Here is a 25,715-nt window from a genome sequence, read left to right as displayed (position 1 = left end):
TTTTTTTTTTGCCAAGTAGAACATTCTGGCTTTATAAGAAGGCATATTGTAATTTGAGAATTGTGAGTAAAATTAATTTTATATTTAAAAGTGCCTTTCAATGTGGTATGACAAATATAATAACAATTCTCAACAAATAGTGCTATTTTCAGTCAATGGAAGGTAGAACATCATATATTTTAAAACCATACAATACCTCAAACATTGTGGAGAAACAAAGCTGTCTCCAATAATGCATGAATGATCTGTATTATGGAAGTACTTGTTCTGATAGAACACTTCAAATACCATTTGGCTGTCAGTTCTCCCTGGTTTGCTTTGTATCCCATGGAGATGATCTGACCTTAAGCTTTTGTTAGCTTCAAAGAGAGCTCCATTCTTGCCTCATCTCTGCGGGACTGAAGAAACAGACCCTTGGTTAACAACAGGAACCAAATTGATTTTAATATTGTGAATTCTTTACTCTGATGCAGGAAATTTTATCTGGGCCATCTCTGTGGTCTAGTGATTATAGGGTTGGATTAGAGTTCAAAATTCAAATCAACTCTGTAGATCTGGTATAGCTATAAGGGCCAGAGGTAGAGTGTATTAGGTGGCCCTCTTGACAGTCATCTGTGACTATGTTAATAAACCTCCTACGTGGATTTGTTACTTCCATCTCAGTGTATACAATCAGTCTTCTTCACCATTTTTCAGTGGTTATAATTCTGGAAAGGGAGATTATATCAATAACATAATTATCAATCTATAATTCTGGAAGGGTACAATGTATGAATGTTCATCAGATATATCCAGTGAGATCTCACTCAGAATTTCAGCCCATTATGTTAAATAGATATAAAAATGTGTTCTTTTGGGAGATACCTATTAGAGGCTAAGATAATACAATGGGTCAGATTATTACAGACTCCTTTGAATTATGGATCTGACCAAATATCTAGCTTTACTAAAATTTTAATCATGAGGCACAGGATGCCCTGTATAAAACTGGTCTCAATGCATGGTCTAATGCAAGAAAAGACCTGGGAACTTCATTCACTGGAGGTTAAGAACTTCTTCCTGTTTTTCCTGTGCCTTATGATTACCTAAGGGAGAAGTCCTTGAATTCCAGTGAATGAAGCTTCCAGGTTCTTTCTTGCCCCATCAGAGCATGTGCTGGGCCCACTTTTACAGAGGAGATCTGTAAGTGATATGTGACATTTTCATTATTTGCACAAATGGAGTATAGGTTGTAAAAATCTCAATTTTACATTCAGATAATTGCATAGCTTTTTCCAAAACACCATGCCCCATAAGCCATAGATTCCAGGTTTGTTTGCCATAGGCAAAGTTAGACAGTCAACAATTTATAGATAAGGGCTCTCCCATCAGTCAGTGCCATTACCTTACATTCTAGGAGGGGTGGTGCCTTGGTAAAGGGATAGAATGAATGGCAGACCTGCCGCGTAACCATATTTTTTCTGCTTGCTTTCTTGGTGATGAGGATACAGAGATGAGTAAAACATCCCTTGCCCTCAAATATTATTATAGTCTAAGGAGAGGAACACAAAACCAATACCACAGATAATGAATCTGAAACCCTGAACATGGTACATGGCATATAATAAGTCTCTCAATAGATGGTAATATTTTAAAAGATAGTATTATCAAGGCAATAGTGAAGCTATAACATGGTTTAATATTATGAGAAAGGTAAAGTCTTAGTGGATAGTGTAATTGGCGTAAGTTTCAAGTTTACCCATTCTGCTGACATTTACCAAACAATTTTTCATGTGCCAGATGCTATATGAGGATAAATAGAGAACATTCCTGGGTCCTGTGAGTTCTCAGTCTTGGAGGAGACACAGCCAGGTAAACAAATAATACACAATGGCATTATGTTAAGTGAAATAAGTCAGACAGAGAAAGACAAATACTGTTCCAACTTATGTGTGTATATTCTCACTGGTATGTGGAACCGAAAAAAGCCTGAGCTCAGAGATACAATAGAATGGTGGTTACCAGGGGTGGAGGAGGGAGTAAATGGGGAGATGTTGGTCAAGTGTTCCAAACTTGGAAAAAACAAATAATATAACCATAACCCAGTGACACTGGAAAGCTTTTTAAGAAAGTAAAGCTAGGGGGGCGCCTGGGTGGCTCAGTTGGTTGAGCGACTGCCTTCGGCTCAGGTCATGATCCTGGAGTCCCAGGATCGAATCCCGCATCGGGCTCCCCCTGCTCGGCGGGGAGTCTGCTTCTCCCTCTGACCCTCCTCCCTCTCATGCTCTCTGTCTCTCATTCTCTCTGTCTCAAATAAATAAATAAATAAAAATCTTTAAAAAAAAAAAAAAAGAAAGTAAAGCTAGGTTGAGACCTGAAAGATAAAAAGTTGTCTAAGCAAAAAGTGAAGAAAGTGAAGAGTGCTCTAAATTGAGGGAAATCATGTGGCAAGAGATAGTAAAGAGTTTGAGAGCAGTTATGAGCAAGGGGGAATGAGTGAGAGATGTGTGCAGGGGCAAGACCATTTTGACTTTGTGGAACATGATAAGGCTTTTGATCTGTATCCTAAAAGTAATGAGATGCTGTCAAGGAGGAAAAATCGCCCTTTCCCTTTAAGGCCCTTCTAGCTGGACTAAGAATCAAATTGACATGAGACAGATTAATAGGGCAAAGTCCAATTTAATTTTGTGTGTACCGGGAATCCACACAAATGTGGAAATTCTAAACAAAGTCGGGCAAAATGAGGTATATACATTATTCCGAACTAGGAATGGGTAGGGGTCTGGGACCTCAAAGGGAACGAATGCAATCCTCAGGAAGATGAAAAAGAGTAAATGTTTGGGAAAGAAATGTTTGTGGGCCACTCAGAAACAATGGGACATAGGGGACTTTGATCAAACAGGCCTTGCTAGGTTCTTTCCTGTCTACCATACCAACTTCATATCATAACGTAGTTATCTATGGTGATAGCTCTCTTCTTGGAGTAGGTCCTCTATCTAAATTATTTTTAGGTAGTTGAGGGGGGAGGTAAAGAGCTTTTCCTGAATCTACTGGGTTTTGATTGCTTTTTAACTCAAAATAATGTTCATTCCAAAGTGGCCCATCTTAGATGTGCCCTTGGTCCTTACAGTGCCATTGAAGGTTTTCATTTTTAAAAGATTATTAACTTAGATCTTCTTTACTTTTATTAACCTTAAAAATAAAACCTTAAAATGAAACAGCAAAAGATGGGGTTATTCAGGAACAGCAGAGAATGGCCCTCCTGGTCAGCCAAGCTATGGCAAAACCATAGTCTGAGGAACAGAGGAAAGGAAGGCTCTTTTATACAGGAAAGGGGGAGCTGGGAAGGCTGTTATAACCAAAATGTCCATTGGAGTAAACTGGGAGTTTGAGGTATAGTGGTGTTTCATAGGTTAATTTATGACTGTTTCTCATTGGCTGGGCTGTTGTGGGGAGAGGAGGGGAGCCTTCCTTCTTCCTGCTGAGATAATAAAGTACTATCCAAGTGTACAAGATCTGTCTCTTCCTGTTGGGTCTGCAATTGACAAAAAGTGATAGGACATGAGAGTTCCCCCTGCCAAACCTCTTGACTTCATTCTAGTGGGGCTTCCCTTTATTAATTTTCATACCTGGATAATACAGCCCAGATAGGGAGTGCTGAGGAACCAGATCACAAACCAGATCACAAACAGGAGGAAGCAGATCATCATCTTCCCAGAGGATGTGTGTTAGGAATGGGCTGAGCCTCATGAAGCCGTCTGCACAGTTTTTTCTTCATGCACAAATAGGCCTGGCTTGCTTAGTCTGCAGACCACTTTTTTTTTTGGTATCACCTAATGCATAAGATGGCAGATGACCCATCTCTGGAGAAACTAGATTGTTCCAGCCGTATTAAAAAAAAAAAAAAAATCAGGAGAATGCAAAAAACCACTATTTTTCCTGCTTAAGAGAATTCATAGCCAACCTCTTACTGGCAATTCTAATCTGATAAACAAGCAGAAGTGACTTGTTAGAGCCAGCAGTTATCTTTTGAGTACCATTATCCTCCACTGAAGGACTCAGCACTTAACGGAGGTGATTTTTGGTTGCTCAGAAGAGATTCTTCTGCAATTATATAGCACTTTGCTGAGACTCAGCATTGTCTAGTTAAAAGTGTAAGGAGCAAAATGCAGAATTCTTGCTGTGAAAATCATTTCTTCTAAAGAAATGCTTCATTGCCATATAATAGTTGTCATTGTTGTGCTTTTACTTTATGGAAATTGCCTTCCTGCCTGGAGCTCTTCTTCCAAAAAAAAGTCCCTTTGGGTGACTGGGTGACAGTTTTTTATTTATCAATTATTCTATAATAAATTACACTGTAATTATACCTGATCATGGATACATTTTACTTCCTTTTTGACTCTGTTGGCTATATTGAATTCAAATTGCGTGAGAAACCACAATATTTATGAAAACAGACTATTTCTACGGCTGTCATTTATTAATGATATGTTAGTAGCAAAGAATGATAGTTTGAGTCCTCTCATTCAAGGGAAAGACCTCTAGAACAAGGAAGAAGTACCAAGTGGCTAAAAAGTCACTTTTAGTTCACATGAAGTTTGATCCACTTACCTAACACCTTTTTTTGTCACTGTCAGTGGTTAGTGACTTGGGATATATCAATGAATATAGTAGTGCTTTCGGAATTGCAAAATATAATGTGAAAGAAAATTGTTCTAGAGTGAATGTTTTCTGTACTCAGGGACAACTAATTGTTAAGAAAACAGAATTCAGTTGAGTAAAATTTAAAGATCAAACTGGCTTTATATAATCATTCATGAATTGGGCAGCATCCCATCCAGCAAACTGACAGGCACTCTGAAATGCCGTACAAAATGGGAGACTTACAGGCAGAAGAGCGCAGAAACAAGGAAAAAGTGGATTTACTTCATCTATGTGGGATAGATTGGGTCTATCAGGCTGATTTCCTCACTACTGCTGAGCAGGAAATTCCAAACTGACTGCTTTAAGATTACACTCCTGGGAGAGCTTTGTTAGGTATTAAGTCTTATTTTGTTGATGTGAGGCTTAGAACAAGTGACTCCATTTTGGTCCCTTAAAAAAAAACAAAAAACACAATAAATGAATTAATGGTGAAATGTTAAACTTAAGAGCATTCATAACACTGGCAGTGATCTCCATCCTAATTATAAATTTATAGCCAGGTAAGTTTGAAATCTTTCAGTTTTCCTTCAATTATTATTTTCCTCAACTGAAATTAGAATAACTAATAACTTCTGACTTTCCCAGGAAGAGCCCCATGACCCTTACAAGTTAGTTCAGTGAATATCACTTTATAACTTGCCTTTTTTACTTAACAGAATATCATAGATATATGATAGCATTTATGTAACAAAGGATAAATTATATATAGTATTATGTCTCATATATATTTCTATAGAAAAGTTTCTGTAGAAAAGTTATTCAGGAGTGGGAAGGAAGAGGGGAAATGTGTAATCTTTAATCTAATTATTGTTATTAATTAACAAGCTAATTATTATATTTAATGTTTTATATAGTAATAAGTTTCATTATTTTCTTTTGGACTTTTATAGGGATGTATTTTTATTATAAAATAAATAGAAACTAATTTAAAATCATATGCGATAAAAACTTAGTACAATTTAAAAAAATAAGTATTGGAATCAAAATCTGAGTAAAGACATACCACCTGGACAACACCTAGACTGCGATTATGTGTAAATGTTATTTAATATGCCCTATATCTCATTGATTACAGGTGATTTCCTTCATTATGTTCCACTCGTAAGTTGAGATATTTTTATGAACTCCAAATTTCAAGGGGAAAAAAAAGTCTGAAATTTAGTATACGGCCTTTAGCATTTTTAACTGATAAATTGCTTTGGATTTTGCCTCGGAGAATGGAAAAGAAAATGTGGGGATGAAACAGAAGAGCTGAAAAAATAGTAAATGGTTGTAAAATAGTATAAGGACAGAAAATCAAAAATGAGATACCCCAAGCTATGAACTGGTTATCTTCATAATACAGCCTTGTCCTCCCTGAAGGAATATATCAGCGTCTCCGGGTCATGTGTTTAATATTCACTAGAAGTTGTTAATGATGGTGGCCCTCCCAGTCATGATAAGATCCTTAAGTGCCTTTGACGATTAAAGAAAAATAAGACCATATTCAAGTACCATCAAGTACCAGTTGTTGATTCATTCTTTAAAGCCTGCAAAATGACCTAAGGTTTTTGTTTTGTTTTGTTTTGTTTTCTGAGAGAGTGAGAGAGAGCTCGCATGCACGCACACCTGTGGAGTTGGGGAGGGGCAGAGGGAGAGGGAGAGAACGAATTCCCTGAGCTAAGCGTGGAGCCCATCGCAGGGCTCAATCTCAGCACGCTAAGATCATGACCTGAGCCAAAATCAAGAGTCAGACACTTAAGGACTAAGCCCCCCAGGGGCCCCGGTGACCTTAGATTTAAGGTTAATGGTGTTTAACTTTTTCACATTTATAACAGTATCTTTTTTGAGACAATGCCTCCAATAGGAGGTTTATAGCATGTGGTGATTTCTTGATGTTTCTTGCATCCTGACCTAATCTAATTTGTTCATTTTTCCATCATTAGGTTCTTTTCGTAGATATTGGTACTTTACAAGACTCAGAGGAAGATGACTATTTTAGGCTACTGGGTGTTACATGACAAGGGCAGTGTTAGGCTGACATTCCCCAGATGAACAAAAATTTGGTAGCTATCAAATCTACATATGTAGGTGCAAACACATGCAGACAGTACACACGTAGTTATACCCTCTGTTCTTTTCGCTCAGGGGAGTCCCAGATGTTAAAACTTTGAGGAACTGTGATAAAACTCTGTACGAAAGCTTCCCTAGTGGCAGATGTGATGTTCTAGCTATAGGATTCACCTATCCTTCCAACTGGAGTCAGGAAAAAAACTCTCATTGCATGAGTGAGTAGAATCGTAAGCCTGGAATGCAATCAGAGTGTCTGTAGGTATAGGGCTTGCTTGATTATTATACCCTATTCATGAAAGGGTGTTTGTGTCTGGACATACATTTTTAGTGAATCCACCTATATCCTGAATACCGCTGTTTTTATTGTGAAACATTCTTCTAACATTAACAAGCCACCTGATATTTTGAATCATAAAGATAGCTGAAGCACTTGAGGTAGCCATTTCTGCTATATTTGATTAGAAGTTTAACAAAGTCTTGATTAAAACCTTACAAATATTACCCAACCTCACTATAGGATGGAATAAAATTCAGTCACACCTACATAACTCACACAGTGTATGATATAAGTATTTTAAGTAAATTTTAGAAAATGTAATGCTTTGCTTCTGTTGGTACTGGTCAGAACCATTAAAACCTATGAATATAGTTGGCTTCAAGTAGACACTGATAAAATTAATGAGATTTATTGAAAGTTCTATTTCTGTTATCGTTTATTATTGCAACAAACCTAGCAATATTCAGATCAATGTTTTACATATTCAGACCCACATTTCCTTTAATAAATAATGCAGAAAATTTAATTTCTGAGTTGTCTTTGGGTGAACGAGGGAAAAAATGGTATTTAAGGTTTTATTGACATTCTACATTTAGTATGCTGAGTATATTCTTTTGTGGGCATATGTATGAAATTCATTTATTCAGAAAAATTTAACAAGTGTCTCCTGTATTTTAGGGAGGCACAATAAAGGTAAGTAGGATCTGGATCCTGCCTCAGGAAGTGGACAGTCTCTTACAAATATGTGTACAAGGCAGATGCAAAAACAACCCTTTAGCCCTCGTTTTAGTGCTATAATTATTGTGTGCTCATTAAAAGCATTTGATTAATAGAGGAAAGTGGAAAACCCCATTAAAATCATCCAAAACTGAGGTATATTTTAAAAATCAGTTTTCTATTTTTTAAATGTAATTGTTAGTTGTAATCAAACATTATATATAATTCATTATGCTTTTTAAAAAAAAATTCCAGGGCGCCTGGGTGGCTCAATTGGTTAAGCGACTGCCTTCGGCTCAGGTCATGATCCTGGAGTCCCGGGATCGAGTCCCGCATCGGGCTCCCTGCTCGGCGGGGAGTCTGCTTCTCCCTCTGACCCTCCTCCCTCTCATGCTCTCTGTCTCTCATTCTCTCTGTCTCAAATAAATAAATAAAATCTTTAAAAAAAAATTCCAAATTTCTTGCTTATGGTTGATTTTTATCATTGATTTCCAGACTCATTGAAACCTATTTTCACATGTTTGTGTTTTTGGTCTGTTAATAAGGAATAAAGAAAAGAGCTTTTAATTTATCTGGAAGTACTCCATTTCTTTTTTGAAATTTTTTTCTTGATACTGAGCCAATTTGAAATATATAAGGAATAAATAAAGAGGAAGTAAATAGAGGGAATAGTATTTAATGACAGGAGAAAAGTAGAGAATGAGAAAAGAAATTCTACAAATTGAGCTTTGATCTAATTGCCAGCTGGATATCAATAGCTTATTTGTTAAAAGCTGTTGACAATCTTCTGTAATTATAGGTATTGTGAAGTGGGGCTGGGAGCTGGAAAAAGAAAAAGGATTTAAGAGGATGACTTCTTTAACTTAAGAACTCATTTCCTGGAATTAATCTTTGGTTATAGTTCAAAAATCTCTTATAGTCTCTTACCCCCATGTATTGCAGTTCTTAAATTTTAGGAAGTTTGTTGTTTGATAATTTTAGATGAGAATATAATCCATGAATGCTTTCATTCAGATTAGAAGTGATGGGACTTTCTTGGTTGAGACAATTTTGAATGGTAAAGTTTTAGATTATCTAGTTGCAGCTATTTTTTTTCCCCTGACTATAATGTTCCATTTTTAACCCATTTTCCTGGGAAATACTAGTTAAAATCTGATGGAATTCATCAGTAGGAAATTTTCCATAGTTGCTTCATAAATTTCTTTTTTGACTAATTTGATGTGTTACAGTTTTATTCTGATAGTCATAAATATCTTTAAATCTTGAAGATTATTTTTTTTCCCAAATAGTTGTAGTTATAATAATTAAGAACAGTGGTTCCAGAAACAGCTTCCATTGTTTCTAGATTGAGTTTCATTCCATTTAAGTTCAACTCAACATTTTATTTGGAAGACTTTGGGCATTTTGTGTTTCAGTTTCCCTATATTTAAGTGGATGTTACTGTTACGATATTATTATATCTACATCATGAAGATGTGAGAACTAAACAAGTTGTTCAAATGGAAAAGCAATTTATGGCACGTAGAAATTGCTCAATAAAGGTTAAAGGCTGATAGCTATTATTATTGGTATTTCAGTTATTATTTGTTGATGATGACTCATAAAGCGGTTTCTTCCACATGTGAATTTTGGTAAAAAGTACACACACACACACACACATACACACACAGAGATTTTCATAGTCAAATAAGTTTGTGAAACCCGGAATTAGGTGAAGTAAATTTCTCTGCCTTTATATGTTAGCATGCATTGAAGAAGTTTCGAAGCTGCATGTAGTAGTGTATAGCCTATCTGTGGTTTATTGATGACACAACCTTCCTTTCACTGAGCATGATAAACATCAGTCTAGCTCACAGTGGAGACCTGGAGACTTCAAGTAGGGCACTTCTCAACTGTGCAGGTGCAGGGCTGTGCTGAGCACTATAGGTCATTTAGGGTCTATGGTTCCTGCATTCCTGCATACTAAATGCCAGTAGCAGTCCCCAGACATTAAGACAACCCACACTGTCCCCACATAATCCAAACATCAGCTGTGGGGAGAGATGCCACCCTGGTTGGGATCCAGTAGTTTGGGGGAATGCAAACAAGTTTTGCTTTCGTACGAACTAGTCATCTGAAGTCCTCTAGGAATGAGACTGGTGGAATGTTTTTGTGACCAAAACTCCATAAAAGGTTCAAGAGGTGGTTAAACAGATATATCTATCTATCTATCTATAGAGATATAGATAGATATATATATATACATATAAATATATATACACACAAAAATTCACTGAGCTGTACACCTAAATTTTGTGTATTTTTACGTCTTTACATCTGTGTTATTCCTCAATTTTTAAAAAATTCCCTGGATGACCATCACTGGCATATAAGGTGTGTTGTGAGAAATGATTCAAAATTTGACTTATATGTTGGGATGTGAGATCATTTTCTCCATCCCTGCAAGTCAAATGATCTTGAATTTTGATGTTTTTTTTTTTTCTTTCTTTCACTCCATTATGAAAGAATTCAAATTAGATGTCATTGCACCGTGCTACTTAGTAAGGATTTAGGATGCATAGGTAAATGAAGGCAAAACAAACACACGAAAATATTGATTATATTCAGTTATATTCCTGTCAGAGCTCAACCACATTATATTGTGCTATTTAGTTAAATAAATGGTATTATTAATAATATTAACTTATCCCATATAATTATTAATTAAAGCTGACATTTTTCCAATAAAATCAATTTGCTTATAATACAAATCTACATTTCTTTGATCTTCTTCAGGGAGGATGAATTAACACTCTAAGCAGTTCTTTTGTCTTGTCACTTCAGTGACATGAAACAGAGTTTTAATGGATATGGCCTTAATGTACAATATTTCCTTTGTTTTCAGAGCAGAAAAGCCATTAACAGTTATTTCAGGATTACTGTGTTTATGACACTTATAAATTGATTTGTGGTATTAGCCAAGCAGATGATTGAACAAAAGCCTTTGAATTTCTTTGTGTTTATCCTTTTGCAGTTTCAAGGTGTTGAGTGATTCAGATCACACTTCAGGCTTATGGAAATGTGCTGGACTTCCTCGCCCAGAAGACCTAATTCCTGAATCAAGAGAATAGTTTACCCTAGCCTGACAGTTGCATGAAAAGGAGTTTTATAAAGGGACAGCTGAGGTCAGAGGGAAGTGAAGGTGACATCTATCCCATCATGAAAATGTCAAATGGCCCTTATATAAGATACTTGCTTGTTGCAGCTCAGTGATTCTTAAGTCCTTTTAGTGTGAAGAGAAAATAAAATTTAAACAATTCCAGGTTATAGCACTGTCCCAGACTATTACACAAATCCATTGAGTTATTTTTAAAACTACAATTTGGATGTCAGTGTCATAATATATCCTTTCCTGCTGACTATAATAAAAGTTGCTGATCTATTTCAAGCTTTCCAAGTAGAAAAATGTTGTTTAATGATTTAGCATGTGTGAAGTTAATTCTGATCTCTAGAATTCATAGTGGCTGAAACAACTTCATGCTGTTTCTTAGTGAACAGGAATGTCAACACAGCACTTTTTGGGGGGCTGTTTACATTCTATGCCTTCTTTAGAAATGGCAGATGGACTGTCGCTGACATGACTATTTGTGTAAGCTGCTACCATAGAAATTAGAGTTTTAAAAATAGTGATCCTAAGAGTTGCTTTTTTTTTTCCTTTGGACTTGCGTTCTTATGTTTTCTCTTGAGAAATTTGACTTGAACATGTTTGTGAATAATTATTGACAGAAGATGCGAAGGATGTGAAAAATATCACCAAGGTGAAATTTACTATCCCGAACTATCTACCTTTTTAAGCTGCTTTTGGTCCATTCACTACACTATCAGATTTTATTCTTTTTACAGTAAAGTAGGAATCTCTTTATTTTGGAATTCAGGAGTATAAATTTGTGGCATATTATTTGCTTAAAGGAAAAAAAAAGATTTATAATACAGTGGGACCATTAGAAAACCATAGTGTCAAAGGTTTTTAGTAAACATGACACCATTACTGTCAAGTGTAAAAAACAAGTGGTTATTAGGATTGATCATTATTCAGAATATATTAACAATAGCTGGGGACCTTTACACTTAACTTTAAAGTAATTTGTGCTTTCTGTTCAGTTTAGAGACATGGCATATACACATAAATATAAGTAATAGTCCAAAGTGACTGTATATTCTTACCATATTTTCTTCCTTTTTCCCTTTCTATACTTTATTAATGGAATTTAACAGAATCTAATGGAAACAGTGTATAAAATCAGTGAATTAAGAAGCAAAGCATGATATCCAGAGGATGTACTAATAGCCACCCAGATTTAAATAATTACTATAAGTTGGGCTCATATTTCCTTTAGTTGGACCATGACATTCCAAACACATAAAGCAATAAGGAACAGGTATTGTGTTTAATTATGGACTTGCGCTGGATATGCAGAACACGTACACTTACATTCAAAGGGACCTCAACTTTTCTGAATGTAGTTCAAACAGAAGAGGTCTGATATCATGGTAGCCTTAAGAGAAACTTTCCGGCTCTTTTCTGTTTTTGTATTAAAAATATGCCAGTAGAGGTTGTTCTCCTTTTGCTAAAGGAATCTCCTTGTTGCACTGGAATATTTTAGGCTTATTTCTGATTTCAACAGACTGAATGGCTACATTATAAATGTCTTTATTATGGAAATGTTAAAACATACCAGAAAATAGAGACCGTAGTATAAAGAACCTCCGTATGTATGTATTACACAGCTTTCACAATTATCAGTATGGTAGGAATTCTGGTATTCTTCTCTCCCCATATCACTTAGCTATTTCTGCTTTACAAGCCATGCTGAAGCAGATTGATTTAACACAAGAAACATTTACTGTTGTTCCTACCTATACTGTCTTTGGGTACATAGAGAAGGAAAAATATATTTTTTCCTTCTACCCTTCTAGGTTCTTGGCTGGGTCTCTATAGCAAAAGACAGAATAACAAGAGGAAAGCATATAAATTTATTTAATGTAAGTTTATGTGATACAGAAGTCTTCAGAAGGAAATGAGGACCTGAAGAAGCAATTTTATGCTAGATTTTATGAAGAGCAGAAAGTTGTGGAAAATGTGATAGAACAAAAGGAGTCTGGGCTAAGTGTAGTCAGCTGTGGAAACCGTAGCCAGACCTGCTCATTCAGATTCATCTCAGTGTCCCTCCATCTTCAGAGATAAGAATGTTCCTTTTCTTCCAGGTATAGGGAGCACATCACCTAGAAGGGTAGAAGGAAGGAGTGCATCTTTCACAGGAGGGTTTTAGACCTACTTCAGGGGAAGGTCAGAGTCCTTGCACCTTCCATTTCTAAAATTTCTTCAGCTTAAAATATCCCATATGCCAAAGCTCCGTGTTTGGAGGTGGCATATCCTGACACTTGTCAGATAGTTCTGCTGATCTTAACCAGTCTGGACTGACACTGACTGGGCTGGCTCTTGAAGCTGTGTTCAGCTGGCAGGTCACCTGGGACTGGCTCATCTAGGGTGGCTGCCCTTTGCCATTTGGTGGCTGCTTGCCTGTAGGCCAGGATTACAGAGGGTAATCTTGTAATTACAGAGGGTAATGGAGTAATGTCTCTCATCTTTCAGCAGGCTTGCTGAGTGCAGACTGAGCAGGGTTCTAGAAAGAGACAGAGAGCAAGAATGTGCAATTCTTCTTGAGGCCTAAGCTCAGAGCTCATTCTATTGATCAAAGGCCAGCCAGGTTCAAGAAGTGAGGAAATAGCTTCTTGGTGGGAGAACCTGTAAAGTTAGAGGCAACGCACGTGGAGACAGGGAGGGGAGAAGAACTGAAGACTTTTTGTCATCAATCTACCCCATCCCCCACCTTAAAAAAAGTTTTAAGAGTATTTTAAATCAATATCATTTCACCACCAAGTACTTTAGTGAACAGGGTTTTATTTTTTTAAGTCGTTGGATTTTGTAACTATAGTAAAAGCTGTACAGATTAACCATAGTCTTTGGATCAGAATATTATTACTGGAGGCTGTATTCTACTTATTTATTAGTAACAACAAAATTATCATCACTGTCACTACTCGTAGTAAATTTCCTTTCTTATTCTGTGCTAAACATACATTACCTCACTTAACCCTCCTAAGTGCGTTATAGGGCTGAAACTCTTCTATTCATTTGTAGAGATGAGTAAGAGAGGTTGGATAAACTGCCCAAGGCCACATGGTAGTAAGTGATGGCTTTGAACTTATGCTATTCTGACACTATTTTTCATGTTCTTATGCACTACATATCACTGTCTTCTGTTAGCTGACCCGTGGGCGCTAGCATCTTTGCATGTACTTGGAATAGACAGGTAGAAGGGGCAAAAGATAAGCCAACTCTCTTTTCCGTTTCTTAAAGCAGAAGATGAATTTAAGTTAAGGGAGTAAATTGTTTCTAGATTTACCACAGCAGAGCTATTTTAAAAACATCAGAGGGGGACGCCTGGGTGGCTCAGTCAGTTAAGGGTCTGCCTTCGGCTCAGGTAATGATCCCAGCGTCCTGGGATCGAGCCCCGCATCGGGCTCCCTGGTCGGCAGGGAGCCTGCTTCTCTCTCTACCTCTGCAGCTCCGCCTGCTTGTGCTCTCTCTCTCTCTGACAAATAAATAAATAAGATCTTTAAAAAAAAATAAAAGAAAATAAAAACATGAGCGGGATCTTTGAGGTCATTTTATAATATGAGTGATGTATGTATATTACAGGCTATTATTTGGGAGAAACAAAGAGCTTTATTTCCTTATTGTTGTATTAGAACTAGGTCTGTGCAGTATGCATGCCTTTCCATGTTTCTGTTCTGTCTCAGAACCAGTGTGTTCTTAATCCTTATCACGCTATCATGCTGGACAAGCTAAGGCAGTCAGGAAGGGTCAATTGTATATGACATCTGTTTTCTTTTGAGTTAGATGCCAGAGATGGCTTTCTTCTTTCTGAGGATGAGCTAGGATTAAATATATGAAAATTCATTGATTCTTTTTTGGATCTGAGTTAATGTCATTAACATAAGCAATCAGACATCAGCTTTATGTGACTAGGCCTCAAAATATTTTAGTGTTATTTTGTTCTTGTCTTACTATCATTTCCATCCTAAGTTCCAATAATTGCTTTTATCTTTGAGGTCTGGTATGCGACATTAAATTCATTTTCTTTGAAGAAAGATAAATGGGAATATAATTTTATTGCTACCTTACTGTTACAAAACATAATTACTAAACAGTATGCCCTTTTGCATTCTGACAGTGAAATTATGACTGACATTCCCTTTTTAATATGAAAGCTATTTTGGGGCTATCATCATTAACTAATGGAGTCTTACTTGCAAGGAGTCACATTTTAACTTCCAATGACTTTTATGTAACAGCCTCTTAACATATAAGTTTCAGGTAAATTGAAGCTAATCCCTGCAGGAGAATAGGTCAGACGTAGAATTAACCATTCCATATTCTGGAAACTGTTGGTGTCGTTAATGTTATGTCTCTTATTTATAGCCTTATTTTAAGCCGGGGGTTCAATGTGGCATCCTTTTATGAGAGAGAATTTCTCTCTTCAAGACCATTTAGTTAAAACCATTAAAATTCCAAAGTCAGATCATCACTATTGAACAATTAGTGTCTGCAGGCTATTTTACTATGACAGTTAGAGACCATTGGGCTCACTAGCCTAAATCGGGAGATTAATTGAAATTGAGTCTGTGGTCACTTATTGGGCTATCTAGTGTTTTTATTTTCTATGACACTATAGCTTGATGTATGAATCTGGAAATATGGTCTCCTAAAAGTACTATGGTTTTGAAACCATTTCTCCTAACAAATAGAAGACAGGATCATTAAACAAATACATGAAATGCCCTTAAAGAAGTCAGCATTGAATATTAATGGAACAGAGTATTAAGTAATAGATTGCAGGTAAAGAGTGACATATAACTATAAATAATGAATTGAGAGGACTATTATCAAAGTTTTTCAAGAAGAGAGAAGCAGGGAGCTGGGTGGCCCAGGTGATTAAGCATCTGCTTTCAGCTCAGCTCATGATCTCAGGGTCCTGGGATCAAGCCCCTTGTCGGCCCCCCTACTCAGCAAGATGTCTGCTTCTCCCCCCGCCTCTCCCTGTGATCGTGATTTCTTTCTTTCTCTCAAATAAATAAAATCTTAAAAAAAAAAAGAGAGAGAGAGAAGGAAAATGAAAATTCAGAGAATAAGGTATTAATATTATCTTCTAATTTTTCATCTTAGAAGTCGCTGTATGGTTCAGTATCTCCCAACTTTGTATAAATGTGCAGAATTCAGTTTTTGTAGTTAAACAATGTTCTGATTTTTATAAATAATTTTTCCACATTTGATTAGAATAATTCATTTTATCAAGAAAGTATGTGTCAATGCAACGGTACATTTGAAAATATTTTTAATTACCAATATAAGTTATTTTTCATTTGGGGAAATTTTCTGAGCCACATAATGATAATTTTTTTTCCCAATTCCCATTTTTACAGATGAGTCAGTTGAGATCAGAGAAAGCAGAATAAAGCCATTACTCTAATTCAACATTTTTTTTGGGGGGGAGGGGATGGGTGGGATAGGAGTATTTTCCTTTATGATCCATATATAATTTTTCTCAAATTATAATATAAATGGGATTTTTGTCTCTTTGCATTCTCAAAGTTATAAATAAAACAGCAGAACAGCAGCCTTGGTTACTGTTTTAAATGTAAAGCATTTTATACATATATGAAAGATGCCAGTGCATAATCTCTTCAGATAAAAGTTGAGGTGACATTTTTAAAAAAACCTAAATACTTGGAATTAAATATAAATTTGAGAGAGTCCAAGATGGTGGAGGAGTAGTACCTTAGTTTTGTCTGGTCCTAAGAATTCTGCTACATAGCTATCAAATCATTTTGAACACCTGCGAACACAACCAGAGATCTAAGAAAAGAATAGCTGCAACTCTACAAATAGAAAAGCAACCACTTTCTGCAAGGTAGGAGGTGCAGAGAAGGGAATCCGAGGTGATATATGGGAGGATAAACGGCGGGGGAGAGGGAACCTCCGTAAACCAGCCACTGGAAAGTGATAGAGCAATGAAGCACCAAATCAGAACTTTTAGTCTGCTCCAGTGAGGGATGTCCCTGCCTGAAAGGCACTCAGGCAGTGAAGCAGGGGCAGAACCCTAGATGGGACAGTGTGGTCTCAGGATCCTAGGGTCACAGGAAGACCGGGGTAGCTTAAGTGTGGCAGAACTCCCAGGCATCAGAGTGGGGAAGCTGTCTACAATCAGAGAGCCCAGAAGTGGGCTCTCAGCTCGGGGTTGCCATGAACTGCCAACCCCAGCATGGTCAGGTCGACTGCTCTCTGAGCAGGGGCCCAGCAAGCAGCAGAAATGGCAAGACCCCCCCTCCCCGTTCCTCCCCCTGGAGATGGGGCATGGGTGCATGTTGCAGGAGTCTGCAGGGTTTAGAGACTTAAAAAGTGGTCCCATGCCTGAGATACAAATGCACAGTCACAAGCTGGGTGAGCACGAGCACGGAGTAAAGCAAGAGACCAGGGAGACAGGAGTGATTGACTGCTTTTCCCTGAGGGTGCAATGAGGAATGGGGCCCTGAGATCTTGGCTCCAGGGCTGGAGATTGGGAGGCTGCCATTTTCATTCTCATCCTCTAAAGCTTCGTGAAAGCTTTCAGGGAACAAAAGTCACATAGAACAATCCAGTAGAGGGTGCCTGGGTGGCTCAGTTGGTTAAGCATCTGCCTTCGGCTCAGGTCATGATCCCGGGGTCCTGAGATCGAGTCCCACATCGGACTCCCTGCTCAGTGGGGAGTCTGTTTCTCCCTCTCCCTCTGCCTCTCTCTCCAGCTTATACTTTCTCTCTCAAATAAAAAAATAAAAATTGTAAAAAAAAAAAAATCAGCAGATTACTTAGCTTGGTCCCCTGGCAAGGGTGGTGCAATTCAGCCTGGGGCAAAGACACTTGAGATCAATGCAACAGGCCCCTCCCCAGAAGATGCATGAAGATCCAGCCAAGACCAAGATTACCAATCATTGAGAACTGCAAAACTCCAGTGCTAGGGGAATACAGCATATAGAATTCATGGGGTTTTGGGACACCTGGGTGGCTCAGTTGGTTAAGCATCTGCCTTCAGCTGGGGTCATGATCCCAGAGTCCTGGGATCGAGTCCTGCATCGGGCTCCTGGCTCAGCGGGGAGCCTGCTTCTCACTCTGCCTGCCACTCCCTCTGCTTATACTCTCTCTCTCTCTGATAAATAAATAAAATCTTAAAAAAAAAAAATTCATGGGGTTTCCCCCCACAATTCTTTAGTCTTTCAATTTTAATTTTTTTCTCTTTCCTTTTTCAACCAATTTCTTATTTTATCTACTTTTTTAAAATCTTTTTTAATTTTCATTTTTAAAATTTACATTCTATCCTTTCATTGTATTTAATTTTGTTTTTGTAAATACATACTTTATCTTTCTTTACAATTTTGGGGTGCAGTTTCTTCTAATAAGCCAAAATACACACAGAATCTAGTGTATGGCTCTGTTCTCCTCACCTGTCTGATCATTCAGGGTGCTAAATGAGAAAAATATGCACTCAAGAATACTTTATCCAGCTAGGATGTTATTCAAAATAGAAGGAGAGATTAAAAAGCTTCCAGGACAAACAGAAACTAAAAGAATTTTGATCACCAAACCAGCCCTACAAGAAATATTAAAAGGGATCCTTTAAGCAAAGAGACAGCCCAAAAGTAACATAGGGCAGAAAGGAACAGAGACAATATTCAGAAACAGTGACAGTACAGGTAATACAATGACACTAAATTCATATCTTTCAATAGGTACTCTAAACAGGCTAAATGCCCCAATCAAAAGACACAGGGTATCAGACTGGATAAAATGCAAGACCCATTGATATGCTGTCTGCAAGAGACTCATTTTATACCCAAAGAAACCCCCAGATTTAAAGTAGGGGATGGAAAACCATTTATCATGCTAACGGACATCAAAAGAAAGCTGGGGTGGGGCGCCTGGGTGGCTCAGTTGGTTAAGCGGTTAAGCGTCTGCCTTCCGCTCAGGTCATGATCCCAGTGTCCTAGGATTGAGCCCCACATCAGGCTCCCTGCTCAGCGGGAAGCCTGCTTCTCCCTCTCCCCCTGCTTGTGTTCCCTCTCTCACTGTCTCTCTCTCTGTCAAATAAATAAATAAAATCTTTAAAAAAAAAAAAAAGCTGGGGTGCCAATCCTTATATCAGAAAAAATAGATTTTAAACCAAAGACTGTAATAAGAGATGAGAGACAGACACTATATCATAATTAAAGAGATGAGGGACAGACACTATATCATAATTAAAGAGATGAGGGATGGACACTATATCATAATCTTGTCTATCCAACAAGAAGATCTAAGAATTGTAAATATTTATGCCCCTAACATGGGAGCAACCAATTATATAAGCCAATTAATAACAGAATTAAAGAAACACATTGATAATAATACAATAATAGTAGGGGACTTTAACACCCCACTCATTGCAATGGACAGATCATCTAAGCAGAAGATCAACAAGAAACAAGGGCTTTGAATGACACACTGGACCAGATGGACTTTATAGATATATTCAGAACATTCCATCGTAAAGCAACAGAATACACATTCTTCTCTAGTGCACATGGAACATTCTCCAGAATAGATCACATACTGGGTCACAAATCAGGTCTCAACCAGTACCAAAAGATTGGGATCATTCCCTGAATATTTTTGGACCACAGTGCTTTGAAACTGGAACTCAATCACAAGATGAAAATTGGAAAGAACTCAAAAACATGGAGGCTAAAGAGCATCCTACTAAAGAATGAATGGGTCAACCAGGAAATTAAAGAAGAATTTAAAAAATTCATGAAAACAAGTGAAAATGAAAACACAACTATTCAAAACTTTGGGATGCAACAAAGGTGGTCCTAAGAGGGAAGTATAGAGCAATAAAACCTTTCTCAAGAAACAAAAAAGGTCTCAAATACACAACCTAACCTTACACCTAGAGGAGCTGGAGAAAGAATAACCAAAAAAGCCTAAACCCAGCAGAAGAGAAATAATAAAGATTAAAGCAGAAATGAATGAAATAGAAACCAAAAGACAGTAGAACAGATCAACGAAACTAGGAGCTGGTTCTTTGAAAGAATTAATAAGATTGATAAACCCCTGGCCAGACTTATAAAAAAGAAAAGAGAAAGGACCCAAATAAATAAAATCCTGAATGAATGAGGCAAATATATGCCAACAAATTAGACAATCTGGAAGAAATGCATGCATTCCTAGAGATGTATAAACTACCAAAACTGAATCAGGAAGAAATAGAAAACCTGAACAGACCCATAAATAGCAAGGAAATTGAAGCAGTAACACAAATCTTCAACAAACCAGAGTCCAGGGCTGGATGGCTTCCCAGGGGAATTCTACCAAACATTTAAAGAAGAATTAATACCTATTCTTCTGAAGCTGTTTCACAAAATAGAAATGGAAGGAAAACTTCCAAACTCTTTCTGTGAAGCCAGCATTACCTTGATCCCAAAACCAACACCCCACCAAAAAGGTGAATTACAGACCAGTATCCCTAATGAACATGGATGCAAAAATTCTCACCAAAATACTAGCCAGTAGTATCCAACAGTACATTAAAAGGATTATCCACCATGACCAAGTTGGATTTATCCCTGAGCTGCAAGGGTGGATCAACATCTGCAAATCAATCAATGGGATAAACTATATAAATAAAAGAAAAGATAAGAACCCTAGGATCCTCTCAATAGATGCAGAAAAAGTATTTGACAAAGTACAGCATCCTTTCTTGATTAAAACTCTTCCCAGTGTAGGGATAGAGGGAACATACCTCAATATCATAAAAGCCATCTATGAAAAGCCCACAGCGAACATCATTCTCAATGGGGAAAAGCTGAGAGCTTTCCCCTAAGGTCAGGAACACGACAGGGTTGTCCACTATCACCACTGCTATTCAACATAGTACTAGAAGTCCTAGCGTCAGCAACCAGACAACAGAAAGAAATAGAAGGCATCCAAAGTGGCAAGGAAGAAGTTAAACTCTCACTCTTTGCAGATGACATGATACTCTATGTGGAAAACCCAAACGACTCCACCCCAAAATTGCTAGAACCTATATAGGAATTCAACAAAGTAGCAAGATATAAAATCAATGCACAGAAATCAGTTGCATTTCTATACACTAACAATGGGAGAGAAGAAAGAGAAATTAAGGAATCAATCCCATTTATGATGGCACCCAAAACCATAAGATACCTAGGAATAAAATTCACCAAAGAGGCAAAGGATCTGTACACAGAAAACTATAGAACACTCATGAAAGAAATTGAGGAAGACACAGAGAAATGGAAAAACATTCCATGCTCATGGATTGGAAGAATAAATATTGTTAAACTGTCTATGCTACCTAGAGCAATCTACACATTCAATGCAATCCATATCAAAATACCATCAATTTTTTTTTCACAGTGCTGGAACAAATAATCCTAAAATTTGTGTGGAACCAGAAAAGACCCCAAATAGCCAGAGGAATGTTGAAGAAGAAAGGCAAAGCTGGTGGCATCACAATTCCCGACTTCAAGCTCTATTATAAAGCTATAATCATCAAGACAGTATGGTACTGGCACAAAAACAGACACATAGATCAATCCCAGCTCAGAAATGGACCCTCAACTCTATGGTCAACTAATCTTCAACAAAGCAGGAAAGAATATCCAATGGAAAAAAGACAGTCTCGTCAACAAATGGTGTTGGGAAAATTGGACAGCCACATGCAAAAGAATGAAACTGGACCATTGCCTTACACCATACACAAAAACAGACTCAAAATCGATGAAAGACCTAAATGTGAGACAGGAATCCATCAAAATCCTAGAGAACACAGACAGCAACCTCTGTGGCCTTCGCCACAGCAAAATCTAGCTAGGCATATCTCCAAAGGCAAGGGAAACAAAGGCAAAAAATGAACTATTGGGACTTAATCAAGATAAAATGCTTTTGTGTTTTGCACAGCAAAAGAAACAGTTGACAAAACCAAAAGACAACTGACAGAATGGGAGAAGATATTTGTAAATGTCTTATCAGTTAAAGGACTAGTATTCAAAATCTATAAAGAACTTATCAAACTCAACACCCAAAGAGCAAAGAATCCAATCAAGAAATGGGCAGAAGACATGAACAGACATTTCTCCAAAGAAGACATATAAATATCCAACAGACACATGAAAAGATGCTCCACATCACTTGACATTAGGGAAATACAAATCAAAACCTCAATGAGATATCACCTCACACCAGTTAGAATGGCTAAAATTAACAGGTTAGGAAACTACAGATGTTGGCAAGGATGCGGAGAAAGGGAACCCTCTTACCCTGTTGGTGGGAATGCAAGCTGGTGCAGCCACTCCGGAAAACAGTATGGAGGTTCCTCAAAAAGTTAAAAATAGAGCTACCCTATGACCCAGCAATTGCACTACTGGGTATTTACCACAGAGATACAAATGTAGTGATCTGAAGGGGCACCTGCACCCCAATGTTTATAGCAGCAATGTCCACAATAGCCAAACTGTGGAAAGAGTCCAATGTCCATCGACAGCTGAACGGGTAACGAAGATGTGGTATATATGCACAATGGAATACTACTCAGCCATCAAAAAAACCCGAAATCTTGCCATTTGCCTCAATGTGGATGGAACTAGAGGGTATTATGCTAAGCACAGTAAGTCAGTCAGAGAAAGACAATAATCATATGATCTCACTGATATGTGGAATTTAAGAAATAAAACAGAAGATTATAGGGGAAGAGAGGAAAAAAGGATGAAATCAGAGAGGGAGACAAACCATAAGACACTCTTAACCATAGAAAACAAACTGAGGGTTGCTAGAGGGAGTGGGGTAGGTGGATGGGGTAACTAGGTGATGGACATTAAGGAGGGCATGTGATGTAATGAGCACTGGGTGTTATGTAAGACTGATGAATCACTGACCTCTACCTCTGAAACCAGTAATACATTATATGTTAATTAATTGAATTTAAAGAATGTATAAATTTTGATGACTTGTCTGACACTATATTCATTAATTTTTTTGTACCAGTTGTAAGTGAATAGAGTAACTGATTTTTATGGGAAAAGAAAATTGGGTACCTAAAAAACTATCACATTTTGAGCAAATTTATTTTTAAACATACGTTATAAACGATGTTTAGATGTCTATTATCACAGTGTTTCATTATAAAATTGAAATGGTATGAGTTCTCATATGGAGAATCTCAGTTCTCTTAAGGAAAATTGACATTTTATTTTATTATTTATTTTTAAGATTTTATTTATTTATTTAACATAGAGAGAGAAATAGTGAGTGAGAGAGCACAAGCGGGGGAGTGGCAGGCAGGCAGAGGGAGAGGGAGAAGCAGGCTCCCGCTGAGCAAGGGGCCCGATGTGGGGCTTGATCCCAGGTCCCTGGGATCATGACCTGAGCTGAAGGAAGATGCTTAACTGACTGAGCCACCCTGGCACCTGGAAAATTGACATTTCAATTTTTATTTCTGTACAATATGGAGTGAATGAATATTCTGCTTAAGTGTAAAGTAACTAAAGATAATTATTTTCTGCTTGAACAAAACCGAAATTTATAAATATTAGTGTGGCTGATCCTTATCCATTTGTCCTTCATTCTTCCACTCCTCTATCTTGCTGTTCACTTTCTTTTTTTTTTTTTAATTTTTTTTTAAGATTTTATTTATTTGCGAGAGAGAGAGAATGAGAGACAGAGAGCATAAGAGGGAGGAGGGTCAGAGGGAGAAGCAAACTCCCTGCTGAGCAGGGAGCCTGATGTGGGACTCGATCCCGGGACTCCAGGATCATGACCTGAGCCGAAGGCAGTCGCTTAACCAACTGAGCCACCCAGGCGCCCCTGATTGCTGTTCACTTTCTATTAGTGTCATAACTTTGAACATGAAAAGTTATTTTGCCAGAAAAATCAGTGGTTAGATTTGTGATGCTTCATAAATGACTCAAGTGGGGTTAGATGCCTGATACAAAGAATTATTTGAAAAAGAGCCACATTTTGAACAAAATGGGTTAAGTGAAGTTATTCTTATAGCACTGACACCCACATCTGATAGAGTGTACTAGAGTGCCTTGAAGTAAAAACTCATCTGGCCAAAAAATATAATTCATTGGAATGGGTCATCATTTGCACTATAGTATATATCAACTGTCCTTTGATAAAACATATAGAAAGATTAATTATATTTATGTAGAGTTACTAGTAAAGTGTTTCATGAAGTGGAAAATTATTGCAATGGAAACATTTATTTAAATTTTGTTGTCAGGGGTTGGGTGCCTGGGTGGCTCAGTTCGTTAAGTGACTGCCTTCGGCTCAGGTGATGATCCTGGAGTCCCTGGATCGAGTCCCGCATCGGGCTCCCTGCTTGGCGGGGAGTCTGCTTCTCCCTCTGACCCTAACCCCTCTCATGTGCTCTCTCTCATTCTCTCTCTCTCAAATAAATAAATAAAATCTTTAAAAAAAAAAAAAGGAAAACAAATAAATTTTGTTGTCAGGGGTTCCTGGGTGTCTCAGTAGGTTAAGTGTCTGCCTTCAGCTCAGGTCATGATCTCAGGGTCCTGGGATGGAGCCCTGGTCTTGCTCCCTGCTTAGTGGGTAGTCTGCTTCTGCTACTCTCCCCCACTCCCCTCCACCACCTCTGCTCATGCTCTCTCTCTCTCATAATAAATAATATCTTTTAAAAAATTATGTTGTCATTTCAGCATATATGAACTTAAAATATATGTCATTTTGTTTGTTTTTTTTTAATTCCCAGGTGAACTACATTCTTTTCATCTTTAAACCAAAAGTAAAAGGACGCAATACGATTTTCATTCTTCCTGAGTTGCCTCCATCCTGAAGAGCAATGGAGATGCTGTTAGGTGGAAGCGGATTAATTGTATCTCTAATTTGTTTCCTGTTAAAATTCTCTACAGCCATGGAAATACCACTTTCAGGTAAAATGACAGCATTCAATACCTACTTCATGGAATTTCGTATTTGCATTTTCATTTTTAAGTAGAATACTTGTAGGTTGAGGAAATTCTTCTACCATATTTCTGTTTATTTTCCAGCAGTCTGTCATCAGAATGCATCATTCCCTTTTTACAAAATTGGATGTCTTGGATTTGGCTGCTTACTCTAATTATTTTGCAGCTCAGGCTTTTTGCCTTCTTATAAAACTTGGCACATAACAAGAAACATGACCTATAGATCAGGTGTTTTGCCATATAAGATATTCTTCAATATTACCAATGGTTGTTACTTTTATATACTTCATTAGTTTATTTGAGGGAGTGTTGTGATTCAGAAATTAATGGTATTCAACCAATTATGATAAAAAGGAAAGGAATACATTTTGTACCTTTTTTTTCAAAATGATTGTATATTTAAGAATGAAAACAATGAATTAAGAAAATATTAAAAAGCCATTATTATACAACTAAAAATATAAGATGATACCGACTCTGAAAATCTAGAGCATTCTATACTGTGAATTCATATCCACAGGTTAGTCATTGGTTTTATGGAAATATATATCTTGACGTACATAAGAAATAACACACAAAAAATAATACATTTACAAACAGTTTATGTAATACTGTATCAGCTATGTAACAGAGATCTGGGGAATTTGCCTTGTGTTATAAGGACAGGGGATATAAAAGACCCTTGAGAGATTATTTAGATATTTTTATCCATATGCTTCCTGTATTATCCCTCCTGTCTTTTTTTTTTAAGATTTTATTTATTTATTTGAGAGAGAGAGAAAGCATGAGGTGGGGAGGGTCAGAGGGAGAAGCAGACTCCTCGCTGAGCAAGGAGCCCGATGCGGGACTCGATCCCGGGACTCCA

General features: G+C 37.3%; 1 protein-coding gene across 1 annotated transcript in view; it reads left to right on the top strand.

Moving 5' to 3' along the window:
* Nucleotides 1-25,715, top strand: part of CHL1 (cell adhesion molecule L1 like) — a 209,000-nt gene that overhangs the window by 96,822 nt on the left and 86,463 nt on the right. The window contains exon 4 of the mRNA XM_021694896.1: nucleotides 24,637-24,817. Within this exon, the coding sequence (XP_021550571.1) occupies nucleotides 24,727-24,817 (91 nt within the window). The 5' untranslated portion in view covers nucleotides 24,637-24,726. The remainder of the gene's footprint in view (nucleotides 1-24,636; nucleotides 24,818-25,715) is intronic.

This window comes from Neomonachus schauinslandi, chromosome 1 (assembly GCF_002201575.2).
Source record: "Neomonachus schauinslandi chromosome 1, ASM220157v2, whole genome shotgun sequence".
NCBI lineage: Eukaryota > Metazoa > Chordata > Mammalia > Carnivora > Phocidae > Neomonachus > Neomonachus schauinslandi.
Note: the sequence above shows the minus strand (reverse complement) of the source record. Positions and strands in the feature narration are given on the sequence as shown.